The sequence below is a fragment of the Rhincodon typus genome, chromosome 4, assembly GCF_021869965.1.
Source record: "Rhincodon typus isolate 14 chromosome 4, sRhiTyp1.1, whole genome shotgun sequence".
NCBI classification, from domain to species: domain Eukaryota; kingdom Metazoa; phylum Chordata; class Chondrichthyes; order Orectolobiformes; family Rhincodontidae; genus Rhincodon; species Rhincodon typus.
This window is the reverse complement of record NC_063335.1, coordinates 29,359,050-29,386,708: the sequence shown is the minus strand read 5'-3', so window position 1 is coordinate 29,386,708 and position 27,659 is coordinate 29,359,050. Positions and strand designations below refer to the sequence as shown.

At 41.1% G+C, this 27,659-nt stretch overlaps 1 protein-coding gene across 7 annotated transcripts in view; it reads right to left on the bottom strand.

The window, feature by feature from the left end:
- The window catches only part of cspp1b (centrosome and spindle pole associated protein 1b), a 123,594-nt gene that overhangs the window by 95,507 nt on the left and 428 nt on the right, over positions 1–27,659 (bottom strand). For 5 of the 7 annotated variants that reach the window (XM_048596275.1, XM_048596269.1, XM_048596270.1 and 2 more), the window contains exons 2-4: positions 16,585–16,697; positions 4,999–5,116; positions 3,589–3,692 (exon numbers count right to left, since the gene is read on the bottom strand). In XM_048596275.1, the coding sequence (XP_048452232.1) occupies positions 3,589–3,692; positions 4,999–5,116; positions 16,585–16,683 (321 nt within the window). In that variant the 5' untranslated portion in view covers positions 16,684–16,697. Of the gene's footprint in view, positions 1–3,588; positions 3,693–4,998; positions 5,117–16,584; positions 16,698–20,063; positions 20,162–27,269; positions 27,597–27,659 lie in introns of those variants that run through there. The other 2 variants (XM_048596272.1, XM_048596271.1) reach the window with 2 other exon arrangements.

The following is a 27,659-nucleotide window of genomic DNA, read 5'->3' as shown; positions in this document are numbered from 1 at the left end:
GGGTCTGTAATGCAATCATAACAAGGTGATCATCCCTTTCTCATTTCTCAGTTCCACCCATATAACTTCACTGGACAATCTTTCAGGAATATCCTCCCCAAGTACAGAAGTAATGTTATCTCTAACCAAAAATGCCACTCCCTTTACTCTAAGATAGTAGGAACTGCCGATGCTGGAGAATCTGAGATAACAAGGTGTAGAGCTGGATGAACACAGCAGGTCAAGCAGCATCAGAGGAGCAGGAAAGCTGACATTTTGCGTCTGGACCCTTCTTCACTCCCTTTAGTCTCTTGCCTCCCTTGCTATAACATCTGTACCCTGGAAAATTAAGCTGCCAGTCCTGTCCATCTCTGAGCCATGTTTCTGTAATAGCTATCATATCCCAGTCCCATGTTCCCAACCATGTCCAAAGAGAGAAAAACAATTGGGCAGACAAAGGAGTGAGTAAAGATCAGCAGAGAGAATGAATAGTTGCGACTGGGGATTGTTAGTGACTAATACTGGGCTGTGTGTGGTAACAGCTCATCTGATGAAAGGGGGTGGGGATGTGTGGAGCGTCTTGCAAAGAATGTTGCAAAGACACAGTGTGGGAAAGACACATAGGAAGGTGCTCAAGCCCTAAAATTGTTGAACTCAATATTGAGTCCAGATGGTTGCAGAAATCCCAAGCTGAAAATGAGGTGCTGTTCTTCCAGCGTGCACTGAGCTTTGCTGGAGCACTGCAGCAAGCCTGGGACAGAGACGTTGGTCAGAGAACAGGGTGGTGTGTTGAAGTGGCAAGCAACTGGAAGTTCAGGATCTTTTCTGCAGACAGAACTTAGGTGTTCGGCAAAGCTTTCAACCAGTTTGCACTTCATTCCCCTATGTAGGGGAGACCACATTGTGAGCAGTGAATATAGTAGACTAGATGGAATGAATAGCAAGTATAGCGCTGCTTCAACCTTGAAGTTGTGTTTGGGACCTTAGATAATGAGGAGAGAGAAAGTAAACAGGCAGGTGTTAGACCTTCTGCGATTGCAGGAGAAGGTACCTTGGGGATGTGAAGACATGTTGAGAATGAAGGAGGAGTGGACCAGGGTCACATTTTCCTATCGAACTTTGTGGCATCTGCAAACTCACTTAAGTCATTGATGTCCGTTAGAAAAGTTGAGGGCCCAGCACAGATCCCCTTTAGGACTGCATTTGTCACATCCTGCCAATCCAAAACAACATATTTGTGCAAAGTCCATTTTCTGCCAGCAAACTTGTCAATATTTTATCCATGTTGGTTATTTTTACACCACAGCATGAGCTCCTACATTGCATGATAACTTTTTATGGAGAATCTAGCCAAGGGTCTGTTAGAAATCCAAGTAAATTACATTAACAGGTTCCCCTTTATCCACAGCTTGTGTTACTCCTTCAAAACAAATCTAATGCATCGATTAAACATGGCTTCCATTACAAATCAAAGATAGGAGCAGAATTAGGCCATTCAACCCCTCAACCCTGCTCCGTCATTTATTATGATCATGGCTGATCAAGCTCAATACCCTAATACCACCCTCCCCCATACTCCGATCTCTTTAGCCACACAAGTCATATCTACCTGTTGAAAACACAATGTTTTGGCCTCAATCACTTTCTGTGGTTGTGAATTCCACAAGCTCACCTGTCTCTGAGTAAAGAAATTTATCCTCATCTCAGTCCTAAAAGGTTTATCCCTTACCCTTAAACTATGACGCCTAGTTCTGGACTTCACAACCATAGGGAACATTCTTCCTGCATCTAACCTGTCTAGTTCTGTTAGAATTTTATAGGTTTCCATGAGATCCCTTCTCATTCTTCTAAGCTCCAGTGAATATGATCCCAAACAACTTAATCTCTCATCATACGTCAGGCCTGCTATCACAAAAACATGCTGTCTCTTCTCAATTACCTTTAATTTTACCAAGTGCCCATTTATTACCTCCATAATGAACAAGACTAACACCATTCCTACAAACATCAAGTTTATCATCCTATAGCTTCTGCCTCTCTCCATTCTTGCAGCTTTACAGTCTGATGGAACCTTTCCAGAATCTAAGGAATCTTGGAAATTTAACACTAACACATCTACTACCTCATTAGCCACCTTTTTCAAACTCAAGGATAAAAGCTATTAGGATCCAGAGACATCAACTCTCAGCTCCATCAAGTTACTCAGTACTACTTCCCCAGTGTTGATAATGTCGCCAAGTTTCTTTTTTTCAAACACCAGACTTACAGGTATTACTGAGATGATTTTGTATCCTCTATGGTGAAGACAGAGCAAAATATTTATTCATTACATCCACCACTTCTTTCTCATTTACTACTAACTTCCTATTCTCACACTCTAGAGCTTTAACACTCATTTTCCTTATATTTTTTCCCTGTTAATTACCAGTAGAAACTCTTATCTGTATTTTCATTTCTAGCCAGCTGTCTCTCACACTCTAATTTATTTCGCCTGATTAATCTTTTAATGGTTCTTTGCCATTCTTTGTATTCAAACCAGTCATCTGCCCTGCCAATAACCTCTGCACAGGTATATGCTTTTTCCTAAAGTTTGATGCTCTCTTTAATTTTTTTCTTTTGTAAATTACGTTAATCACAATAATGGGCCCTCGTCTTGAAATTTTTTTTATAATGAGAATGTACTTATTTTGGGTATAATGCTTCAATCATAGAGCATTAGTGAGACCAGAGTACTGTATACAGTATTGATCTAATTTCTGGAAGATTGAAAATGCAACTGGTAGCAGTTCAGAGAAAGTATACAGGCTAATACCTCAACTGTCTTAGAAGGAAAGGTTGGACAGTCTAGGCTTGCATTCACTGGTGCTTAGAAGACTAAGAGGCAACTTGATTGACACATTCAATATCCCAACAATTCTTGAAAGGGTTATGCGGAAAGGATGTGTTCTGCTGTGGAAGAATCCAGAATCAAAGTTCACATTTTCAAAATAAGCGGCCACCAATCTTAGAAATAGATAAGGAGGCATGTCTTGCTCAGGGAGTCGTTAATCTTCGGAATTCTTGTCCTCAAAAGGAAATGGATCAGATTCTTTGAAAATTATTAAGACAGAGGAGATCAATTCTTTAGATAGGTGAAAGATTATCCAATGTAGGCAGAAATGTGAAGTAATCATCTCAGTGATGTTCTGACTGAACGGTAGAGCAGTCTGAAAAGGACCAAGTGGCCCACTCTTGCCCATAATTCATACGTTTGCTCGTTCATGTTTCAACCAATAGGAGAATAAAACAGAGGGAGAAAAGTGAATTTCAGTAGTGAAATCCAGTAAATCGATGAGCAAAATATTCATGGAATCTCTAGCTCAGTTGTGAATCTCTTCTTTTTCTTCACATCTACTGCATCACTCCTCCCATACGCCTATACACAATCAACATCTAGTTTTTAGTGAAAGATAGGAGTTACAAAATGTATACGCACTTTTTATGAACAATTTTTATAAACCACCTAATCAAAATATGGAAAATGATGACAAGAAAGAATTTTACATCTTTACATATTTATTTCTGTCCTCACACTGGTACTGTCTCAGCAAAATCATAGCAAGACTCTACCTCTGCCATATAGCGTCTGTAATCTTGTCGAAGTTCCTCCTTCAATTTCTGTTTCTTCAAATCATATTCTAACCCAAGTGGCAGGCTTAACCCATAGTTTTCTTCTGAAAAGAGAGCATTTGTTTTTTAAAAAAATATGATTTGAGTAATCATACTGTTGCATATTCATGAATAATTCATACAATGTAGATAAACTGAAAAAGTCAGACTTTCCTTCTGGAGGGTTGGGATATAGGATGTGGGTTTTCAAATCATGCGCGGTCTGGACAGAGCAAAAATGTCAAATCAGATTTGCGATAGTTGGTGAGATAGAGACCAAGTCAGTTTTATATTGGATAGAGTTTATTAATTACTCAGTCTTACTATTCCATCCCCACAACAGTTCAACCTGCTCCCCCTTTATTATCTAACCAGTCAATTAATTAATAAATTAATCCCAATAATTTGCTATAACAACAAAAACTGTTCCCATTGTCACATGCATTGAGAGAACAAAAAGTGCTGGAAAAACTCAGCAGGTTTGGCAACATCTGTAGAGATAAAAACAGTTAAAATTGACCCTGTCATTAACTGTTTTCCTCTCCACAGACACTGCTGACCTGAGTTTCTCCAGCACTTCCTGTTTTGATTTCAGATTTCCAAAATAGCAGTTTTGTTTTCATTTACAGGTTGAAGGTAATTGGCAAAACAGTAAATTAACACTTAAGAAAAACATTTTTTCACACAGCAAGTGACCAGAATCTGAAATGCACAGCTTCAGTGTGTGCTGAGAGCAGGTTCAATCAAGGCATTCAAAAGGAAATTTGATTAATATCTGAAAAAGAAGAATGTGTAGAGCTATGCCAAGAAGGCTGCTGGATAGATAAAGTTAACTGTATTAATTCCACTTTTTGTGCTGTAACAATTATATGATTAATGCTTTTGTGCAAAATAACATGCACAAGGATTTCAGGATACCTTCATAAGTTTTGCACTTCAGGATTGAAACTGTATTAAATTAACACTAAGTAAACAGTTATTACTTCAATGAAAAGAACACAAAATGTTAAGGTATTAATTCCATCTACAATAGGATATTAAATCTGTAAGAATTAATTACGTAAAACCAGTGGAATTTTAGTACAACAATCAACAGCAGCATAGACTAATTCAAACATATATTTAGTTTCAGTGCTGTAATTTCAGTGAAATGCTACTTAAACATTTAACTGTGTTGAACCAGTTTACATTGAAGTAGCTTACACACACACAGCTAAAAGAGGTATCTCACAAAGGCTGGAAATTCTGTCTGAAATTCTTATCCAGAACAACTCAGTCAAACACCAGAGCAACATTTACCCAGTAGGCCACAAAGCAGAGAGAAGCATTATTTTGATACCAACAAGTTGCATGCTGTCACCCATATTGTACCTTCAGATCTGCCATTTTGTTGATTTTCTTTCACAGAATGAATACCTGCAAGGACATTTCCTTTAGCTATGGAGTCTACAGTTTGATCGGTCTTGCTGGATGGCTCTGAAGAATTTGTCTGAGGGCGGAGAAAAGGACAAGTTATAAAAAAATATTTTGAGACTGTTCCAGTTGATGTATCAGGAAGACAATGTAAACTGCATATTAATTGTGTTTGATTGTATGCAGATGCTGGACATTAACTGGGGAGTCATATGTGCTCCCACATATAGGACTCAAACTACTGCTGTTGGGCTAGGAGGTCCATGTTTGTAATGCAAATAAAGACCAGTAATAAGTGAATAAAAATTGGTTGTTCTATTCTCCACCACCAGGCTTTTTGAAACATGCTAGCAGAGAACAGCTGCCCAGATATGAAGTTTGAAACAAAAAACAAAATTTAGAAATGTAACTGAAATCCTAGCAGCCATTGTAGTAGATAGCAGAAAGCAAGCATAAATGTTCAAAGTATGATTACACTTATAGGTTTTTACAGACAGAACGATATGAGCAGTGGAAGAAGATAAATATGCAGATAGGGTTACGAATCTACCAGCAGGAAAAAAGAGAATGGCCTTAGTGTTTCTGCCTCCCAAAAAGAAATAACATCAGACAATAAGTATTTTCAGAGATGGATGACTGTCAATTAGACAGTAAAGGTTTAGATCATTTATTAGAGCTCCTAGATTAAATGTACAAAAAAGAACCTGCTAAATATCTATGTAGCATAGTCAAAATTTGATAATTTCTGAAAACAACCAGTTGTTCATTAGAAGAATATGTTTAATAGATTGATTAAAAGACTGATAACTCAATTTGGGGATTGCTAAATCAGCATTATTATTTAAATTACTGGATCACATTAAGGTGCCTCACGCGAACAGGTGACTGCTACAAACAGGGAAGATGGTGGCCTAATGATAATACAGTCATACAGCATGGAATCAGACCCTTTGGTCTATCTCGTCCATGCTGAACATGTTTCCAAACCAAACTAGTCCCACTTGCCTGCGTTTGGGCCATATCCCTCAAACCTTTCCTATTCTTGTATTTATCCAAATGTCTTTTAAATGTTGTAACTGTACCTGCATCCAACACTTTCTCTGGCAGTTCGTTCCACATATGAACCGCTATCTGTGTAAAAAACGTTGCCCCTCATATCCTTTTTAAATCTTTCTCCTCTCACCTTAAAAATACCTCAACCATAGGGAAAAAACCTTGCTATTCATCATATCTACGCCCCTCATGATTTTATAAACCTCTATAAGTTCACCCCTCAATCGCCTACGCTCCAGTGAAAAAGACCTTATCCAGCCTATCTTTATAACTCAAACTTTCCATTCCCAGCAACATCCTGGTAAACTTTTCTGAACCCTCTCCAATTTAATAATATCTTTCCTATAGCAGTTGACCAGAACTGTGCACAGTACTCCAAAACTGGCCTCACCAATGTCCTTTGTAACCTCAACATGACATCCCAACTCCTATATTCAAAGGTATGACCAACGAATACCAGCATGCTGAATGCCTTAGCACTGTCCACACGTGACACAAATTTCATAGAATTATGTACCTGAACGCGTGGGTTTCTCAGTTCTATAACACTATGCTTGGATCTACCATTAATTGTTCAAGCCCTGCCTTTGTTTTACCAAAATACAATACCTCACAGCTATCCAAATTAAACTGCATCTGCCACTCCTCAGCCCATTGGCCTAACTGATCAAGATCTCTTCGTAATCTTAGGTAACCTTCTTCACTGTTGACTATATCACTAATTATGGATGACATCCATAACTTACTAACCATGTCTCCTAAATTCTCATCCAAATCGTCTATATAAGTGACAAACAAAAGTGTACACAGCTCTAATCCCTGTGGAACACCGCTAGTCAGGCCTCCAGTCCAAAAGACAACCCTCGACAACCACCCTCTGTCTCCTACCATCAAACCAATTTTTCGACCATGTGGAACCTTGTCAAAGGATTTACTGAATGCAAATGACGTCTATTGCTCTGCCCTCAATCTTTTCAGTTACCTCCTCCAAAAACTCAATCAAGTTTGTGAGACAATTTCCCTCACACAAAGCCATGCTGATTATCCTTAATCAGTCCTTGCTTCTCCAAACATATGTAAATCCTATCTTTCAGGATCACCTCCAACAATTTACCCACGACGAAGTCAGACTCAAAAGGTCTGAGTTCCCAGGCTTCTCCTTACAGCCTTTTTTTAAAATGAAGGCACAATATTAGCCCCACTCCAATCATCTGGAACCTCACACATGGCTATAGATATACATATATATCTCTGCTGGGGGCCCTGCAATTTCTGCTCTATCGTCTCACAATATCCTGTGCTACACTTGATTAGGTCCCAGAGATTTATCCACCGTTATGTTTTCTAAGACCTCCAGCACTTCCTTTTCTGTAATGTTTCTGGATAGTAATTCACAGCCCCAGGCTAATTCGCTGGTGGAATTTAAGACAGTTAACAAATCTGGAATATGAAGCTAATCTAAGTAATGGGGACCATAACAACTTTTAACAGAGTGATGTAACAACCCATGTAGCTCAGTAACATTCCTTAGAGGAAAAAAATCCCTACCCGGTCTAGTCTATATGTGACACCACACAAACAGCAATGTAATTTGACTCTCATCTGCCTCTGAAGTGGTTTAGAAAGCCATTCAAATTGAAGGGGGTTTGGAATTGGCAATACCGTCCTTCTCAGCAACATTCACATCTCTCAAAATAATTTGGAGAAAAAGATTTTGTTGGATCCGATCTTTATTGTGTTAAAAAACATCTTAGGTGAAACAGTTGTTTCCTTCAGCCTTCATGGAAGAAATGATTCCTTTTGCAATTTAAGAAGACAACTCAATGCTTGCTAGATTTTTGAATGGTTCAGATGCTAGACACATTCGTCAATAAAATGAAAGGATTAAAGACAGATAGAATGAAGATACAAGTACCTTTATAGATTTGTTTCTTAAAAACATATGAAAAAATTGGAAAAGCAGTGTTAGGTAACAGAATCCCAGGAGTGCACAAGAAACAGTAGACACTTCACGCATGACTGGAAGTATTATTGTGCAGTGAACTACACACGGGAAGAGGCAAGGTCCTTGAATTAACACCTGACACTTAACATCACTTAACTTTGTGGTCAGACAGGCAATGAAACCTGCAGGGAAGCAACTCACACTGAGCTTCAAACAATGAATAAAACTGTGACATCACTGTTAGTTCCAGTAGTTGCTAAGAACCTGTTGTTAGGGATTGTCTACAAATTACTGTATATGAGAAAAGCAAGTTGCTGTATTTGGATTTAACAGAGAGAGTCATAACTATTATAGCAAAGTGATAAAAGCAGTTTAAGGGATGTAAAGTGGAGATCTTACTTTAAGTCTTAAAAGACATAAAGCAAGGACTCTGCATTGCAGCAGGATTGTTTGCAGTGAAACAAGGTGCATAGCATAATTAATATTCTAACAATAACAATATTAATGTCAAGTCATGGCAGCAAAGCTCACACCTGTGATATGCTCCCTCCACACTAGATGTGAAATCATGAGTATCCCTGGTGACCAAATGTTCAGGAAGTGTGCCCAGCTGTAGCTACTGGTTAACTGTATTTCAGAGCATAAGCAGTGTGTGGAGACAGTGTGGACCATACACTTTGCAGAGATTTCCATGAAAAGCACGTTCAGTGAGGTGGTCACACCACAGGAAACAACCAAAGGGGCAAAAAGGGGACCATCAAGCAGTGTAGGAAGATAAGTAGTGCAGGGATGCTCAGTGGCTGACCCCTCACTAACACATGTCATTTGGATCCTGTTTTTCAGTCAGGGGAAGAAAGGGGAAGATTTCTCAGGGGAAAGCAGTGGAAGCCAAGTCAATAGCACCTTGGGTGGTTCTGGTTCACGGTGGGGAGGTGAGGGAAGAGGGTGGGGTGGTGAAGAAGAATGACAGTGCTATAGTGAGGATTACTGGGCTGATTGATGGGTTAACGGGACTGTCCCGAGATTGATTCAACTAGATCTGTATTCACCAGAGTTTAGAAGGATGAGATGGGATCTGATTAAAAAGTATAAAATTTTAATGGGCTGGATAGACTATAGTCAGGGATGATGTTTTCCTTAATTAGGGAGTCTAGAACCAGAGCTCGCAATCTCAAGTATTATGGCTCACTGTGGTAGTGCACAGAAATTGAGCCCCACTACTCCTGTAATCGTCACAAAGGTTAAAGGGTATTATGAAGTGTGCAGAGTTCCCCAATTTACCTGACTTTGAGATCCAAATTGATAGAAAACACAGAGCATGTTTCTATACTGAATAAGAAACAGAAAACACAGAGCATGTTCCTATACTGAATAAGAAACAGTATTTATTACAACTGGTAAAGAGCTAAAAACTGTTGGCCTATAATACAAAATTAAAACTTAATCTCCTTATAAACTGCCCCTTACACACATAGATAAGTAGACATGGTAAAATAGGTTGTGAGCAGGGGGAAAAAAAATCTGGAAATACAGTTCAGTTGTCTTTGTTCCCAAGTTCTATTGTTGAGGTGATCCTTATGACTCTTCCGTCAGCCAACACACTGTTTCAATCATCTTTGTCCAGGTGCTTCCACTGGTTGGTAAGGGATCCAAGATGGCCAATTCATTTATAAGGTCTCTGATGTAACGATTGAAAGTCATAGCTTACAACAACTTTTGCAGGAAGGATAAACTGTTTTTCTTCAGGTTTACAATGAATTTTGACTACCAAGAACAGAAAAATTGCTCCTGAGCTAGGGAAGAACTGTGGACTTCTCTCTCTAACTTGCTTCCAGCTCTAAGCCATTCACTCACCCCTAAACACCAATCACATTGTTGTTGGCAGGTAAGAAGGTCTCTGCCATTAATAACTAGCCCATAGACCAAGCAACTTATTGTCGATTTGCAGACAGTTTGCTGGCGATCTTCAACTTTTTTTACTCAAACAGTTGTTTACACAATAAAAACGGAAAGAATTGCGGATGCTGTAAATCAGGAACAAATCAAGAACAAAGAGTTCTGAGGAAGAGTCACCGGACCCGAAACGTTAACTCTGTTTTTTCCTTCACAGATGCTGCCAGACACGCTCAGCTTTCCCAGCAACTTTGTTTGAATTGTTTACACAATGCCTGCAATGAATGTCAGGTTAGTGCTCAGTCAGAGATAGTAGGAACTGCCGATGCTGAAGTCGGAGATAACAAGGTGTGGAGCTGGATGAACACAGCAGGCCAGACAGCATCAGAGGAGCAGGAAAGCTGACATTTCGGATCTGGACACTTCTTCAGAAATGGGGGAGGGGAAGGGGGTTCTGAAATAAATAGAGAGAGGGGGAGGCGATGATAGAAGGTGGACAGTGGAGCAGATAGGTGGAGAGAAGACGGACAGGACAAGGAGGCGGGGATGAAGCCAGTAAAGGTGAGTGTAGGTAGGGAGTTGGGATGGGGGTTGGTCAGTGAGGAGGGAGAGGTGGGTAGGTGGGAGGGAAGACGGACAGCTCAAGGAGGCGGGGATGAGGCTAGTAAACCTTAAGTGCACCTGGACCATCTCTGATACCTCTCTCTCCTTCCTGGGCCTCTCTGTCTCCACCTCTGGTAACCATCTGGAAACTGATATCTATTTCAAGCCCACCGACTCCCACAGCTACCTCCTCTCACCCACCTTCCTGCAAGACTGCTATCCCCTATCCCAATTCCTTTGCCCCCGCCGCATCTGCTCCCAAGATGAGGGGTTCCACTCCCGGACATCCCAGATGTCCTCGTTTTTCAAGGACCGCAATTTCCCCTCCACAGTCGAAAACGCCCTCAACCGCATCTCTTGCGTTTCCTGCACCTCAGTTCTCACACCCCCTCCCCCCAGTCTCTGCGACTCCCTCGTCTGCTCCACACTCCCCACTAGCCCCACCACCCCTGGAACCTTTCCCTGCAACCGCAGGAGGTGCTACACCTGCCTCTACACCTCCCCCCTCACCTCCATCCCAGGCCCCGAGAAAACCTTTAACATTAAACAGATGTTCACCTGCACATCCGTTAATGTGGTATACTGTATCCACTGTTCCCGGTGTGGCCTCCTCTATATCAGGGAAACCAAGCAGAGGCTTGAAGACCACCTTGTGGAGCACCTACGCTCGGCTCGTGACAAACGACAACACCTCCCAGTCGCGAACCACTTCAACTCCCCCTCCCACTCCTTGGACGACATGTCCATCCTGGGCCTCCTCCAGTGCCACAACGATGCCACCCGAAGGCTGGAGGGACAGCACCTCATATTCCGCCTGGGAACCCTGCAGCCCAATGGTCTCTACAGACTTTACAAGCTTCAAAATCTCTCCATCCCTGACCTCATCCCAAGACCAGCCCCTCTCGTCCCCAACTCCTTGACCTGTTCGACTTTTCTCCCACCTGTCCTCTCCTCCCACCTCACTGACCAACTCCCACCCCCACTTCCTACCTACTAGCCTCATCCCCACCTCCTTGACCTGTCTGTCTTTCCTCCCACCTACGCGCCCCTCCCTCCTCACTGACCAACCCCCATCCCAACTCCCTACCTACACTCACCTTTACTGGCTTCATCCCCGCCTCCTTGACCTGTCTGTCTTCTCTCTCCACCTATCATATCACCTCCACTATCCACCTTCTATCATTGCCTTCCCTTCTCTCTATTTATTTCAGAACCCCCTTCCCCTTCCCCATTTCTGAAGAAGGGTCCAGACTCAAAATGTCAGCTTTCCTGCTCCTCTGATGCTGTCTGGCCTGCTATGTTTATCCAGCTCCACACCTTGCTATGTCAGCTTACTGGCTTTCCAAATTTCAGTCACTCTTTGAAACACATGGTTTTAAAACAGCTCTCTAATTTCAGTGTAAAGTTTTAAAAATACAGCATTAGTAGGCAATTTAGGACTGATACAACGAAAAAATGTTGTCACCCAAAGGGTAGTGAATCTGTGGTATTTTCTACCACAAACAGCTGTGGAAACCAACTCTGAATAAATTCAAGAAAGAGTAGTTTTTATAAATTTAAAAGTAGAAAGCAGGAACATGGCATTGAGACACAGGATCATCCATGATCATACTGAATCACGGAGCAGGTCAAAAGGCTTACTCATGCTCCTAGATTCTATCTTTCATGATGAAAAGAATTTAGAGAAAGAGGGTGAAGATAATGATAAGTCCAATCAAATCATTTTAGTCACTAGAAGTTTTGGTTGTGATGTCCTTCAACATGCAGTATTAGACAGAGCTTATACTTTGACAGTAGGTAGGAAAGATTAGTTATTTGTTATTTGATTCACTAAGTAGTGAAGTCCAGTGCAGGACTAATGAATATTAAAAGAACAAAATACTTTCAATCTGACAATGTACTGAGATCACTAAGAATTTTATTTCCATGTTTAAAACTCACACTAATTATTATAAGCACTGATGCAATCTCTAGCGAGTTATCTTCGCTACTGAGTAAACCTGCTGTAAAAAGACAAATAAAATTTGACATGGAGCATGAAAACAATTACATTTGGATAAATAGGGGCATTAAAGTCCCAACCATAGCTATTCCCAAGAACGTGAAACTAGTCATTTTCAGAGATGCTCCACACGGTTTCTGGTGTGTATTCTTGTGTACCTGGTTTCATAACACTTGATGGCAACAAAAATAAAACGGTTTTTTTCAAAAAGTACTAGTTCTTGTGGAAGGAGTGGATATGGGATTCTATTTCTCAAAGAAGTCCAGAAATAATCTGTACAATTTTATGCTGAATAGAATTCCTATTGAATTTTATGCAGAAATTTACTCTGGGATAATGTACACTCTATGAAAAATGAGAGCAAGAAAAGGTTACAAATTGATCTTACTAGCATGTAAAAACTGTTGAAAAGGACATTCCAAATTAAATTCAAGTTATCACTTATCAAATTGTGCATGCATTTTTTGTTCACTGTTAGGAGGTGACAAGGAGCAGTGTCATAAGTTTACAGTATATGGAGGTCTTAAACTTCCATAGTTTTGAAATTGACTCTGTACATGAACTTTAGGCACAATGTGGAGGGCACTAGAGGGCTACAAGGTAGCCAGGAAGGAACTGAAGAATGGATTTAGGAGAGCTAGAAGGGGAGTATAAAAAAGCCTTGGCTGGTAGAATTAAGGAAAACCCCAAGGCATTCTATACTTACGTGAGGAACAAGAGGATGGCCACAGTGAGGGTAGGGCCAACCAGGGATAGTGGAGGGAACTTGTGCACGGAGTCGGAAGAGGTAGCGGATGTCCTTAATGAATACTTTGCTTCAGTATTCACCAGTGAGAGGGACAATAACCTTGTGAAGACAGTGTCAAACAGGCTGATATGCTCGAACTGGTTGATGTTAGGAAGGAGGATGTGCTAGAAATTTTGAAAAACATGAGGATAGATAAGTCCCCTGGACCAGATGGGATATACCCAAGGTTATTATGGGAAGTGAGGGAAGAGATTGTTGCACCTTTGATGATGATCTTTGCGTCGTCACTGTTCACTGGAGTAGTACCAGATGATTGGAAGGTGGCAAATGTTATTCCCTTGTTCAAGATAGGGAATAGGGATAATCCTGGGAATTACAGACCAGTCAGTCTTACTTCTGTGGTGTGCAAATTATTAGGAGAGGATTATGAGAGATAGTATTTATGATTATTTGTAAAAGCACAGTTTGATTAGAAATCATCAGCATGGCTTTGTGAGGGGCAGGATATGCCTCATAAGCCTTATTGAATTCTTTGAGGATGTGACAAAACACATTGATGAAGGTAGAGCAGTGGATGTGGTATAAATGGATTTTAGCAAGGCATTTGATAAGATCCCCATGGTAGGTTCATTCAGAAAGTAAGGAGGCATGGGATTCAGGGAAATTTGGCTGTCAGGACACATAATTGTCTGTCCAATAGAAGACAGAGAGTGGTAGTAGATGGAAAGTATTCAGCATGGAGCTCAGTGACCAGTGGTGTTCCGCAGAGATCTGTTCTGGGACCTCTGCTCTTTGTGATCTTCATAAGTGACTTGGATGAGGAAGTAGAAGGGTGGGTTAGTAAGTTTGCCGATGACACGAAGTTTAGCGGAGTTGTGGATAGTGTGGAGGGCTGTTCCAGGTTGCAACGGGAGATTGACAGGATGCAGAGCTGGGCAAAGAAGTGGCAGATGGAATTCACCCCAGAAAAGTGTGAGGTGATTCATTTTGGAAGGTCAAATTTGAATGCAAGCTACAGGGTTAATGACAGGATTCCTGGCAGTGTGGAGGAACAGAGGGATCTCGGGGTCCATGTGCATAGATCACTGAAAGTTGCCACCCAGGTTGATAGCGTTGTTAAGAAGGTGTATGGTATGTTAGGTTTTATTGGTAGAGGGATTGAGTTTCAGAGCCATGAGGTTATGTTGCAGCTGTACAAAACTCTGGTGCGGCCGCACTTGGAGTATTGCGTACAGTTCTGGTCACCGCATTATAGGAAGGATGTGGAAGCATTGGAAAGGGTGCAGAGGAGATTTACCAGGATGTTGCCTGGTATGGAGAGAAGGTCTTATGGAGGAAAGGCTGAGGGACTTGAGGCTGTTTTCGTTGGAGAGAAGGTTAAGAGATGACTTAATAGAGACATACAAGATGATCAGAGATTAGATAGGGTGGACAGTGGGAGCCTTTTTGCTTGGATGGTGATGGCTAGCATGAGGGGACATAGCTTTAAATTAAGGGGTGATAGATATAGGACAGATGTCAGAGGTAGGTTCTTTACTCAGAGAAGAGTAAGGGCGTGGAATGCCCTGCCTGCAAAAGTAGTAGACTCGCCAACTTTAAGGGCATTTAAATGGTCATTGGATAAACATATGGATGATAATGGAATAGGTTAGGTTAGATGGGCTTCAGATTGGTTTCACAGGTCGGCGCAACATCGAGGGCCGAAGGGCCAGTACTGCGCTGTAATGTTCTATGTTCTATGTTCTATGTTAAGAGCCGCGAGGTTGTGCTGCAGCTCTATAAAACCCTGGTTAGATCACACTTGGAATATTGTGTTCAGTTCTGGTTGCCTCATTATAGGAATTATGTGGAAGCTTTAGAGAGGGTGCAGAGGAGATTTACCAGGATGCTGCCTGGACTGGAGGGCAGGCCTTATGAGGAAACATTGAGGGAGCTAGGGCTTTTCTCATTGGAGTGAAGAAAGATGAGAGGTGACTTGATAGAACTGTACAAGATGAAGACAGGCATAGATAGAGTGGATAGCCAGAGACTTTTTCCCAGGGCGGAATGACAATTACGAGGGGGCATAAATTTAAGGTGACTAGAAGAAGGTATAGGGGAGATGTCAGAGGTAGGTTCTTTAACAGAGAATAGTGGGTGCATGGAATGTGCTGCCAGCGCTGGTAATGGAGTCAGATACATTAGGGACATTCAAGCGACTCTTGGATCGGCACAAAGGTATGCAGGGTAGTTTGATCTTAGCGTAGGATAATAGGTTGGCACAACATCGTGGGCAGAAGGGCATGTACTGTGCTGTACTGTTCTATGTTCTATGTTCATTTTATATTTAGAGGAAATAGTGGTGTCATGGTAATGTCACTGGATTAGTATTCCAGAGACATGAATTAATTCTCTGGAGGAATGGCTTCAAGTGTCACCACAGCAGCTTGTGAAATTTGAATTCCATTAATAAATAAATCTACATTTGAAAACTACACTCACTGATACAGACTACAAAATTATCAGTTGTTGTAAAAACACATCCAGTTCACTATGGCCCCTTATGGAAGGTTATCTGCTATCCTCACTTGCCATCCATCAGCCTCCAAATCCAAAAGATTGTAAGCCACCCTTTCAGTGACCTCCAATACCAATATCTCATATAATAATGTCACTAACCTCTGCACCCTTCCATTATCCCTCCCTTTCCACCTCCACGACCATTGCACAGTCCCATCAATGCTATCTACAGCACAAGAACACCCATATCCACTCACTCCCACTGATGCAACTCATCTCACCCTTACAGTTTTTTTTATCCTCAAGAAACAGATAGCAAGAAACTAGCATATTCTTATCATCATTTTCAATATGTTCCCTTCAAGGAGGCCCATTTGCTTTGCAACTTACATTCATACAAGCATATGATTTAGGAGAGGCAACTGGCATTCAGCTCAAGTCTGCTCAGCATTCAATACAATAATGGCTAAACTGATTGTGACCACAACTCCATATTATGACCTACCCTGATAACCTCTGACTGCCTTACTGTAAAGTATTTACCTATCTCTACCTCAAGTACATTCAAAAACCCTGCCTCCATCACCCCCTGGTGAAGAGTTCCAAATACTCCCAATCCTCAAAAAAATTCTACTCATCTCCATAAATCACTATTTGTAAATTATGTCCCCTAGTTTTAATTCTCCCCAAAATGGGAAAGCTCCTTTCAACATTCATGCTGTCTACACTTGACATTGCATTCATTCAAATACTCAAATTAAATCAAATGCATACAATATTTAAAAAATAAAGTCAACTTACTCTCATCTCCATGTACGGTGGATCTTGGTCTAATCTGATTTTATCTTGTGCTAACTTAGCCTTCTGTTCTTCAAGGAACCTTTCCAGCTCATCTGCCATTGTCAGAAAAGTACCTTTAAAATATTTAATTTTATTAATTAGCATGTTGGCTCGACGACTAAGCACAGTTCAGCTAAAAAGGAAGAAAGTTTATCTGAATTTCAGATACACAGATTACAGTCTATACGGTGAAATAATCGATAAGCTATCAAAATTGTAAACAATCTAATTCTGCCTCAGACAACAGCTGTTAGAAGAGAACGGAGCCAGCAAAGTTATGCAGCTTGTGACAACCTAATTGGAGGATACCACAGTTAAGGCGTACTGTGTCTTCTTGGTGTTGTCTATTTAGTAGGCACCTGCGGATGAAGTTGCGGGGATATCCGTTCATAGTGGGGATTTTGTATTGGTGCTCTTCCTCTTTCCTGCGTAGCTCTGGCGTGTTGCAGCGAGTGGTGGCCCATTTAAATAGTGTCCTAAGACAGCTTTGTTTGTGGACATTGGGGTGGTTGCTGTGGAATTTGAGGATTTGGTCACTGCGGGTTCTTTCCTGTATATCGAGGTTTGGAACTCCCCATTGGTCATACGTTCAACTCTGATGTCCAGAAACGGAAGCTGTTTGCTGTTTTCTTCTTCTCTTGTGAATTTAATCCCAGCGAATATGTTGTTGATGAAATGGTGGGTCTCTTCTAGTTTGGTGCGTTTAATGATGACAAATGTGTCATCCACAGTTTAGGTTGATGAGAGAGAGGGTAGTGTGTTCTAGTCTGTGCACGACTGCCTCTGCAATGATTCCCGGGATAGGTGACCCCATGAATGTGCCATTGATCTGTTTGTATACTTGACCATTAAAGGTGAAGAGTGTGATGAGGCACAAGTCTAGTAGTTTGAGTAGGTTGTCATTGCTGATGGAGCTGCTGGTCTGCGTTCCTGCTTCGTCTAGTAATGTGGCCAGTGTTTCCTTGGCTAATAGGAGCTCACTGGACATGAATAGTGCTGCGAGGTCAAAGGATACCATAATCTTGTCATCGCTGATTTTTATGTTCTTGAGGAATTCTTGGGGTGCTCCAGTCTTTGTTGTAGGTTCTCGGCCAGTTTGTGTGAAGGTGTGCCCAGGAAGGAGACAATGGGACTAAGGGGGGTGTCTGCTTTGTGTACTTCTGGAAGTCCGTAGAAGTAGGAAGTGTTCGTGCCTTCTGGTTTCATTCTCATGTAGTCCGTCTTAGTTATCTATCCTGCATCCTTTCGTCTCTTCAGTGTCTGGGTGATCCTATTACATAGCTGCGATGTTGGATCTATCGCCACTTGTTGCTAAGTCTTTGTATCTGCAAGCAGTGCCTGTGCTTTCTCAATGTAGTCTGGTTTGCTCATAATGACAGTCACGCATCTTTTGTCCACTGGTAGGATTATAATGTTCTTGTCTTTCTTGAGTTTTTTCTAGTGCTTTTCTCTCTGATGTGTTCAGGGTGTCCCATTCATTCCTTCGGCTTAGTGTGGGGACTATAGTTTGTTGGATGGTTTGCTGTGTTTTGTCCATGAGTCTGTTGTCTTTTAATGTAGTTTCCAGGACAGCCATAAAGTCTGTTCTGTTCGCATCTTTGCGGTATAGTTCAGTCCACGTAATAGGATAGCTTTCTCAGTTTGTGAGTTGTCTACTGAATAGGTTTCTTATCCATGTGTCTGGTTTGTTGCTGTCCTGGTCTTTATGGTGGATCAGTTTGGTAAGTTTCTGCTGCAGCTTACGTCTCTTCTTTGTTTTGGTCCTGTGTTGTTTGATGGTGATGGCCTGTTCTAGGGTTGTAGTCCATTGCTGGTCCGTAGTGTTCAGGAAATGTGATTTTTGGTGCCGAATTTCCCATTCGTACTTATGGAGTTGGTTATGGGTATCATTAATCATTACTTGTAGCATTCTGCGTCCATTCTGTTCAGCTATTTTGTATGCCTGTGGGTTATCGAGTGGAGGTTTGTACTTCACGGTGCTGGGTAGTACCTGGTTCCTGAGGCATTCATGGAGAAAGTGAAGTTGTTCATTGGCAAAGGTTTCCCATTGTCGGGCAGGTTTTAGTGTGTTGTGCCCCTAGGCGTTTAAGGTTTCTGCAAAGATTTGTAGCTCGGGTTGTGGATGAGGTTGTTGATGGCTAACTAAGCTGTCCAGTTTGTTATGGTGAGTTGTGTCATTTGCGGTTTTGTTCTGTATGGGTTTGTATATGGGGTCTAATTCTATGTTTGTTGATTGCATTATGGGTTGAGAACCATGCCTCTTGGAATTCCTGTGTGTGTCCATGTTTGGCTTGGGCTACTATAGTTACGTTGTCCCAGTTAAACTGACGGCCTTCATTGTCCGAGTGCACTGACGTTAGGGAAGGCTCGCTGTGTCATTCTGCTACTAGCTGATGTTCGTGCATTCTGATGGCTAGTTTCCTTCCTGTCTGTCCAATGTACTGCTTGTGGCAGTTGTTGCATGGTACTTTGTAAACTACATTGGTTCTGCATGCTGTGGGAATGCGGTCTTTAATCCTTGTGAGTGTTTGTCATAGCGTGGCTGTGGGCTTGTATGCTACCATGATTCCTAGTGGTCATAGGAATCTCGTTGTCAACTCTGATATGTTCTTGATGTAGGGCAGCGTGACCAGTGTGTTAGGGCATACTGTGTCCTCTTGTTGTTGTCTATTTAGTAGGCACCTGCAGATGAAGTTGCGGGGATATCTGTTCATAGCGGAGATTTTGTATAGGTGCTCTTCCTCTTTCCTGCGTAGTTTTGTTAATTGTGTAGTTCGTTCATTAAATGCACCAAACTAGAAGAGACCCACCACCACATCAACAATGTATTCATCAGGATTAAATTCAAGACAGAAGAAGAAAACGACAATCAGCTTCAGTTTCTGGATGTCAGAGTTGAAGGTGTGACCAACGGGGAGTTCCAAACCTCAGTATACAGAAAAGCAAATCTTGACTGACTAAATCCTCAACTTCTACAGCAACCACCCCAACGTCTACAAACAAAGTTGAGTTAGGACACTATTTAAACAGGCCACCACGCACTGCAACACGTCAGAACACAGCCATGCTATGACAAGCACTCACAAGAATTAAAGACCCCATTCCCACAGCATGCAGAACCAATGTAGTTTACAAAGTGCAATGCAACAACTGCCACAAGCATTACATTGGACAGACAGGAAGGAAACTAGCCATCAGAATACACAAACATCAGCTAGCAGCAAAACAACACAACGAACTTTCCTTAATATAAGTACGCTCGAACAACGAAGGCCGTCAGTTTAACTGGGACAACATAACCATAGTAGCCCAAGCCAAACATCATCACACATGGGAATTCCTAGAGGAATGGTTCTCAACACAATGCAATCAACAAGCATATAGAATTGGACCCCATATACAAACCCATACAGAACAAAACCGCAAATGACACAACTCACCACAACAGACCAGACTTCCAAATTCCAAGCGGGGTAGAACAACATCGCTTCATTGGAGACCTCACTGATGATGTTACATAGCACAGTGATGAAACGTCTGAACGAAAAGAAGCCAGCTTGGCAAGCAAGTCAACAACCTCACCAACAACCCGAGCTACAAATCTTTGCAAAAACCTTAAATATTAAACTGAAGCCCCGATTCATCAGTGAGCAGCTACACATTTGGTGGACCCCAAAAATACCTTTTCCAAATTCTTGAACTATTAAGTGCTCATCCATTTACCTAGCACTCTAGTCACCTCACCCATCTATTACATTTAACAACTCACATTAGATTTTCAGGAGTCTGCTGAACATTTGAACTGAAGAATACAGCACTCAGTACTGTGAAAGAAGACAGTGTTTTAATTGTTAAAACAATCATCTTCTATGCTGTTGGATCCAAAGATTCCTGAACAGGTTTATAAAGGTTGCTCTTGTCCTAATCTCCAGCAAAGAAAGGCAATTGGGTAATTTTTAATCTGATCAAGGATGGAAACAGGGTTTCTGACCCTCACGAAATATTCAGGTCAGTATCTTGGATGATGTGCTCCAATCCTGGAACTAGGTTTGAAACTACAACTCTCTAGCTGTTACAACATAGAGACAGTCAAATATATCAGCCAACCTATCCACATAATTCCAACACAGTAAAATTAAAATACTCAATGACCCTCAAAATTGACACAAGTGGTTCAAAACCAGATTTTTTAATAACCAGTACCAGACTTTGTGAATAACTGATACCAGAAACCAGGTACATAGCTTAAGCAAGAGATTTAACAATTAATAATACAGTAACTTTAGCATAGTAAAGTTAAACAATAGATAATCTAATTAGTGTCTTTGATTTGAACACAATCTTCTTTAAATCTAGCCTCCATTTTCACAAAGACAGATACAGTTAAGGGATAAAACAAAGGGGAAAAAAGAAATAAAGAAGATGTAACTGGCCAGTTCACTATTTTTATATTCATTCACAGGATGAGGGCGTCGCTGACCAGGCAGCATTTATTGCCCATCCCTAATGGCCCAGAATGCAGTTCACAGACAACCACATTGCTGTGGGTCTGGAGTCACATATAGGCCAGATCAGGTAAGGATGGCAGTTTCCTTCCCTAAAGGATATTAGTGAACCAGATGGGTTTTTCCCAACAATGAGTTCATGTTCATCATTAGATAATTCAAATATTTTATTGAATTCAGATTCCACCATCTGCCATGGCGGGATTTGAACGCAGGTCCCCAGAACATTATCTGGGTCTCTGGATTAATTGTCCAGTGATAACACCACTAGGCCATTACATTCCCTAGCAGGTTCCACAATCCATAATTGCACAGGTATGTGTATCTTCATTTACCCTCCATCATAACCCTCTGTGTCCCACTGCCAAGCCAATTTTGTACCCATTTGGCAAGCTCTCCCATGTGATGTAACTTTACTAGTTAGTCTACTGTGCAGAACCTTGCCAAAGACTTCACTAAAGTTCACACAATGTGTATCACTCTTGCTCTCATCATTCTTTTTGGTCCTCAAAAAACTCAATCAAATTTCTGACACATACTGTTGACTATCTCTATTCAATCCTTGCCTCTCCAAATGCATGTAACTCCTATCTCTTAGAATCCCCTCCAACAACTTTCTTAAATAAAGGCACTAATTAGAGGGGTGGGAGGGGGGTGAAAAAGAGAAATCAGTTGAAGGCAGGGATAGTAAAGGGAAACAGCAAAGTAAAAGAACAGGACAGCAATTTGAAAATGTTTACCAGAATTTGACAGGAAGGAACAGAACTTACAAGCATTTGTACATCAGCAGAAAAAGCCAGATATTGTAAAACTGTAAAGCAAAAAAATTTAAAAGGTTTGGTATCCAATACTTGAAACAAAAGGGACAAATTGTTAACACAGACAAACAAGTAACCTGATCAGCATCAGAGACATGGTTCAAACGTTACCAAAGCTGAGACCTGAATGTCGAACGTTACTCGACATTACACAATGATGAAGTTAGGAAAGCATGGCACAGTATCTGTATTAATTTATTATGCCATTGGGAATATGGTTGACTTTCAAGTGTCCTCTAAAATGATCCAGCAAATTTAGCTACATTGACAAAGTCTGAAAGAAGGACATGAACTGGAGGGACTATCCAGCATTGACAAAGGCACTGGAAATGACACAGCACAGATTCTACAAAATCCTCCTTAATAACTTCTGTGAGCTTGCGCCAAAATTGGGCATTGTGCCATAGGGTAGTCAAGCAACAAAAAACAGAAATTGCTGGAAAAACCCAGCAGGACTGATAGCAAGTGTGGAGACAAAGCAGAGTTAACATTTCTGATACATTAAATCTGCTTTTGTCTCCATAGAGTATTTTTTCAGCAAGTTCTGTTTTTGTTTCTGATTTCCAGCATCTGCAGTTCTTTGTTTTTTTGTTTAGTCAAGCAACAGCCGTTATCAAAATGTATGATTGTGAGTATGTCTATGTCCCAAGCATCGTGTCAGATGACAGACCCACCAGAGGGGTTGGCACAATGACATATAGCTGGGAGTTGTCCTGGGAGTCCTCAAAAATTGACTCCAGACCCCAAGAAGTCTCATGGTATCAGATCAAATATGGGCAACGAAAGCTCCTGCTGATTCTCACTCCCTGGCCCCCTGTTAACGAATCAAGTTGAACACCACTTGGAGGAAACTCAATGGCATCAAGGACAAAGGAGCTCGATATGTCAAGGCAGCACAATGGTTAGCGCGGCTGTCTCACAGTTCCAGGAACCCAGGTTTGATTTCAGCCTTTGGTGACTGTGTGGAGTTTGCACCTTCTCCCCATGTCTGCGTGGGTTTCTGCCAGCTCTAATTTACTCCCACAGTCCAAAGATAAAACATAGAAGACAGAACTGCACAGCACAGGAACATTTATTACATTATAGAAGAAAACACACAAGAAATAACTGAGGCATGTAAGAAACTTACTGCAATAATCCTGGATGACTAACCTGCATGCAGATTGTCAGAATCACATTGGCCAAGGTCACCTGGAAAATTAGTTCACAGAATACTTTTGGGAGAATTTCTTAGAGCAGTACATTCCATAGCCTTTTTTGAGAAGGATCCACCATCTATAGCTAAATTAGGAAATTAAGGATAGTATTCAATTGAAAGAAACGTCTGCAGATTTGTAGAGTGGTAATGATAGATCTGAAGCTGGACAGACTTTAAGAGCTAGCAAAGACTGATTAGAAGATAATAAAGAGCCAAAAGGCAGGGAATGAGATAAAACTAGCTCGTAATATAAAAACAGAAAGTAAGAGTGTCTACAGGTATTTGAATGAGGAGGAACTAAAAAGAAGTATTTTTTACTCTAGAGCACAACTTTGAAAATTGACAATAAAAACTAAAGAAATGGGAGAGTCTTGAACTGATATTTTGTATCCATCTCCACAGAAGATTTAGAAAACATCCCAATGGAAAAATGAAAATTAAGAGGTGATGGGGAGGCTTAAAGTTAAAATGATAACCATCATTGGGGAAAAGATGCTAGGAAAACGACTGGATCTAATGTTCACAGGCCACCAGGTTGAGATGGTCTCTATCCTAAAAAAATGTTGGCACAGATATAGATGCATTAGTTATAACCTTCCAAAATTTGTGTGATGCTGGAAGGGTCCCAGTGGATTCAAAAACAACAAATCTAAGACTATTTTTCAAGAAAGATGGAGAAAACAGGAACTACAGGTTAGTTAGCCTAATATCTGCCATAGGGAACATGCTAGAATCCATTCTTAAGGCAATTGTAGCAGATACTTGAAAAATCACAATGTGCTCAGCATGGCTTTGTGAAAACAAAACCATGGTTAACTGCTCTATTAATGCTTTTTGATGAAGAGACATTCCTTGTAGATAGAGAGAAACTACTAGTTATTGGTTACTTGGTTTTCCAAAAGGCATTTGACGAGGTAGGTACCACAAAAATTGCCACAAGATAAGAGTATATGGTGTAGGGGGGTAACATTAACATGAATAAAGGATTGGCTAGCTGACAGGAAGTAGAGAGTGGTATTTGAAATTGAGGGGCCTTTAAACCTATGAGTATTCCATATTTTCTATTGCCTGCGCAGCATGAAACCTATTTAACTGCATTACATTAGTAACCAGCTTTCCATAAGGATTAACAAAAGATTTACTGGGGATCTCACTGCCCTACTGCGACTGCAACGTTTTCAGAAATAATGTTTGATTTGAAATCTTGCCTTCAAGCAGAGGCGAGAAGGGGGACAACAATCATGATGGCATCATGAATACCTGGTCAGTGGTTGACAGCATTTTGACCGATGGTTGACACGGCATAGATGGTTAGCCCCCAAATAAAGTACATCAATAGGTATAGGTGGGGAGAGAGGGGACAAGAAAGAGTAAGGGAAATGGAATCAACTTCAAGGGAATATCAGGCATTCCTCTCTGTCAGGCCAAATGAAGAACAAAGACAGCTGTCAAAGACTGCCACAAAAGATTGCAAGACATCTGGGACATGGGGGCCCATTGTCCCCCACTTCTCTATTGTACAGAACAGTGTAGGTCAGTGAAGCATTCTCATCTGTCACCAGTCATACATTTCCTTTCTTAGCCTAATTAACTACTGTATCATTTCTAAACTGCTACTTCTCAATAAACTACCAGAAAATTTCTACAAATCATCGACTGCCTAAGTTAGGTTACTGTGACTGCAAGTGCCCCTTCCCATCCCGCTCACCCTGTTAAAGTCAACAGTAGGGATAAATTTGTATCAGAGATAGTAGGAACTGCAGATGCTGGAGAATCTGAGATAACAAGGTGTAGAGCTGGATGAACACAGCAGGCCAAGCAGCATCATAGGAGCAGGAAAGCTGATGTTTCGGGCCCAGACCCTCCTCATTTTGCACATTCTAACTAGTGGAATATGACAGAGATCTGAAATCTAAACAAAAACTAGTGGAATGCCACAGGGATCAAATTTATAAGCAACAAAGGCATGAATGAGGATTTCAGCAACAGAGAAGCTGAGGCAAGTGGAATTGAATAGTGTTATAGAGATGGAAATAGGTGATCTTAGTGATCTGAACAGGTGCAGTCAGAAATTCTTACCTCATGGTCAAATATAATTCAACCTCAGATAGTTGTTAGGCAGAAGGATTGAGCTAGTAACTTGGGAATGGTGTTTGTGCCAAGGGCCAAAGTTTCCTGTAAATCTTTTTTATTGTGCAGGGATTGTATTAAGTGCACATCCATTTAATTTGTTTCAATGCAATAAATTAATGCTGTCAACTTATGTGCTGTCTGTATGGGAAATTTCAGGTGTAGCACAGCTGCATACCTTACATGGAACAAAGACATCTGAAACAAAAACAGAAATTGCTGAAGCGGTTCTGAAGAAGAGTCACAGGACCCAAAACACTTCCTCTCTACTGATGTTGCCAGACCTGCAGAGTTTCTGCAGCAATTTCTCTTTTTGTTTCAGATTTCAAATTTCCAGCACCTGCAGGCTTTTTTGCTTAGGGAACTAAGACATTTAATTGGAAGAAATTGTTGCTCACCCAGCACTAGATGGTGGATAAGTAGTCTGGCATTTTAAGAAAAGTGGATGACTCCAAACTGTGACTAGGTAAAGTTGGGGGTCACCAGTATATACGTGGAAACTGATGCTATCAAAGAATTGCTGTTGGATGAAAAGGAGGAAAAGGAGAAGCTAAAGATAGATGCAAGGCCAGACCCACAACAATGTGACTGAGTCTTAGCTACACTCTGGGCAACAGATACTGGCCGAGCCAGCGATGTCCACATCCGATGAATGAAAAAAAATCCTTGGAGAACATTGGTGGTAGTGAGAAGAGAAACCAATGCTCCCTCAGCTGCAACTATATGGCTAAATCTCTCAAATAGGACTAAAATCTTTGTCCTCAAGTGATTACAATGAGTCAAACCCAAAACAATGACTATCATTCTCAATCTATAGTACTACCTGACCTCTGTTTTACAGCATTTAGTGTTTTTATTACAATATAATGCATGTCTAATGGAAAATAATACAACTCTCCAAGTCCTGCATAAGATGCAAGTGATTTCCATTCCTTATTTCTAGTTTTCACATCACCATGAAAGGAACATAGTCTTTGCAACAGATTTGCAGGAAAAAACCCATAAAGCTGACGTGAATCGACTTCCGATTTGAACAATTCAGCTGTTTTATCACTAGGTTTAGCAGATAAGCAAGTGATGATTTACTAAGAAATAAACTGGTATAAGTCATAAGGCTGGAAAAGTGAGCTTAAACAGGAACAACTTTGCGCATTTCATATTTGATACTTTCTTTATCTAATCCATCACTAGTCACTCATATTTATGACCAACACTTTTCCTGCACCAACTGTCTACCAATGAAATAACACTAGTGCACTAACATCAAAACCTTCACCCATGTCTTCTCACCTCAGGAGTCACTATTTCAAGCATCATCCTTGCTAACTTGCCACGGTCCAAAAAATTCCAATTTGTCCAAAGCGCAGCTACCTATATAACCTGCCCTCCACTGAATTCAGCTTGAACATCAATTCCTGATCTTGCTAACTTGCAGTAGCCCTCTAGCATCTGCAACTCACTGTACCACTCGATTGAGGATTCTGCATGCTTTGCAGCTATCAAGACTGCATAGTTATCAGTTAAGTGTCTCAAGGGATATGCAACTAAGGCGGGCGAATGAAGTTGAGACACAGTTTAACTGTGATTGAAATAAGTGGCTCAAGGAGGTTAATGGCCTGACCCTGTCCCAACGTTGGTTTGGGTGCACCCTTCGCCGCCGATACATCAATATGTCTACCTGCTCTCTAAAACGTCTTACCTGAAATCTAGTCCAGGATAATTGTATCACAGGACTCTAAACGTCCTGATACTGATGCTGCCAAAGCTGCTGAATTTATCCAGCAATTTCTATTTTTATTTGTTTCACTTCGTTCATTCGCCAACTGCGATTTTTCATGCATCTCAACCCGATTTCAGGTTACTGGTAGCAAAACCTCCACACACTATAATGCCAAACTCTTCAACTCGAAAGCCCTCTCGACACAAAGAAACTGTTTTTCCCCCATGTAAAATTTTCCCTAAACTCACTCCATAGCGCAATCCATTTTTCCTTACCATATTTAATTATTGTGTTCCACGCACATCACCACCTCTTTCTGCCAACTTCTTCAGACAAAATTAACTTATTTTGCATCAATAAAGGAAGAAGGGGAGGGTTGGAAAACATAACGCCTCCACATAACGGCGTGTTCATTGTCAAGTTACTTTAGTACACAAACTTAATCTGTACTGAAAACGTTCGCAGCCAATTGGCAGGCAGTCTCTGCGCAGGAGATTACCACAAAACGTACTTAACCCGACAGAAAAGTATTTTCAGCTGCAGACGAAACGAAACATAAATGTGCAACCTCGCAGTTGTCAAGACGATGTGAAACGCGCATCACGGCGCCCGTCGCCACACAACACCAACCCCGGCAACGGGCGCCCGTCGCCTCACAACACCAA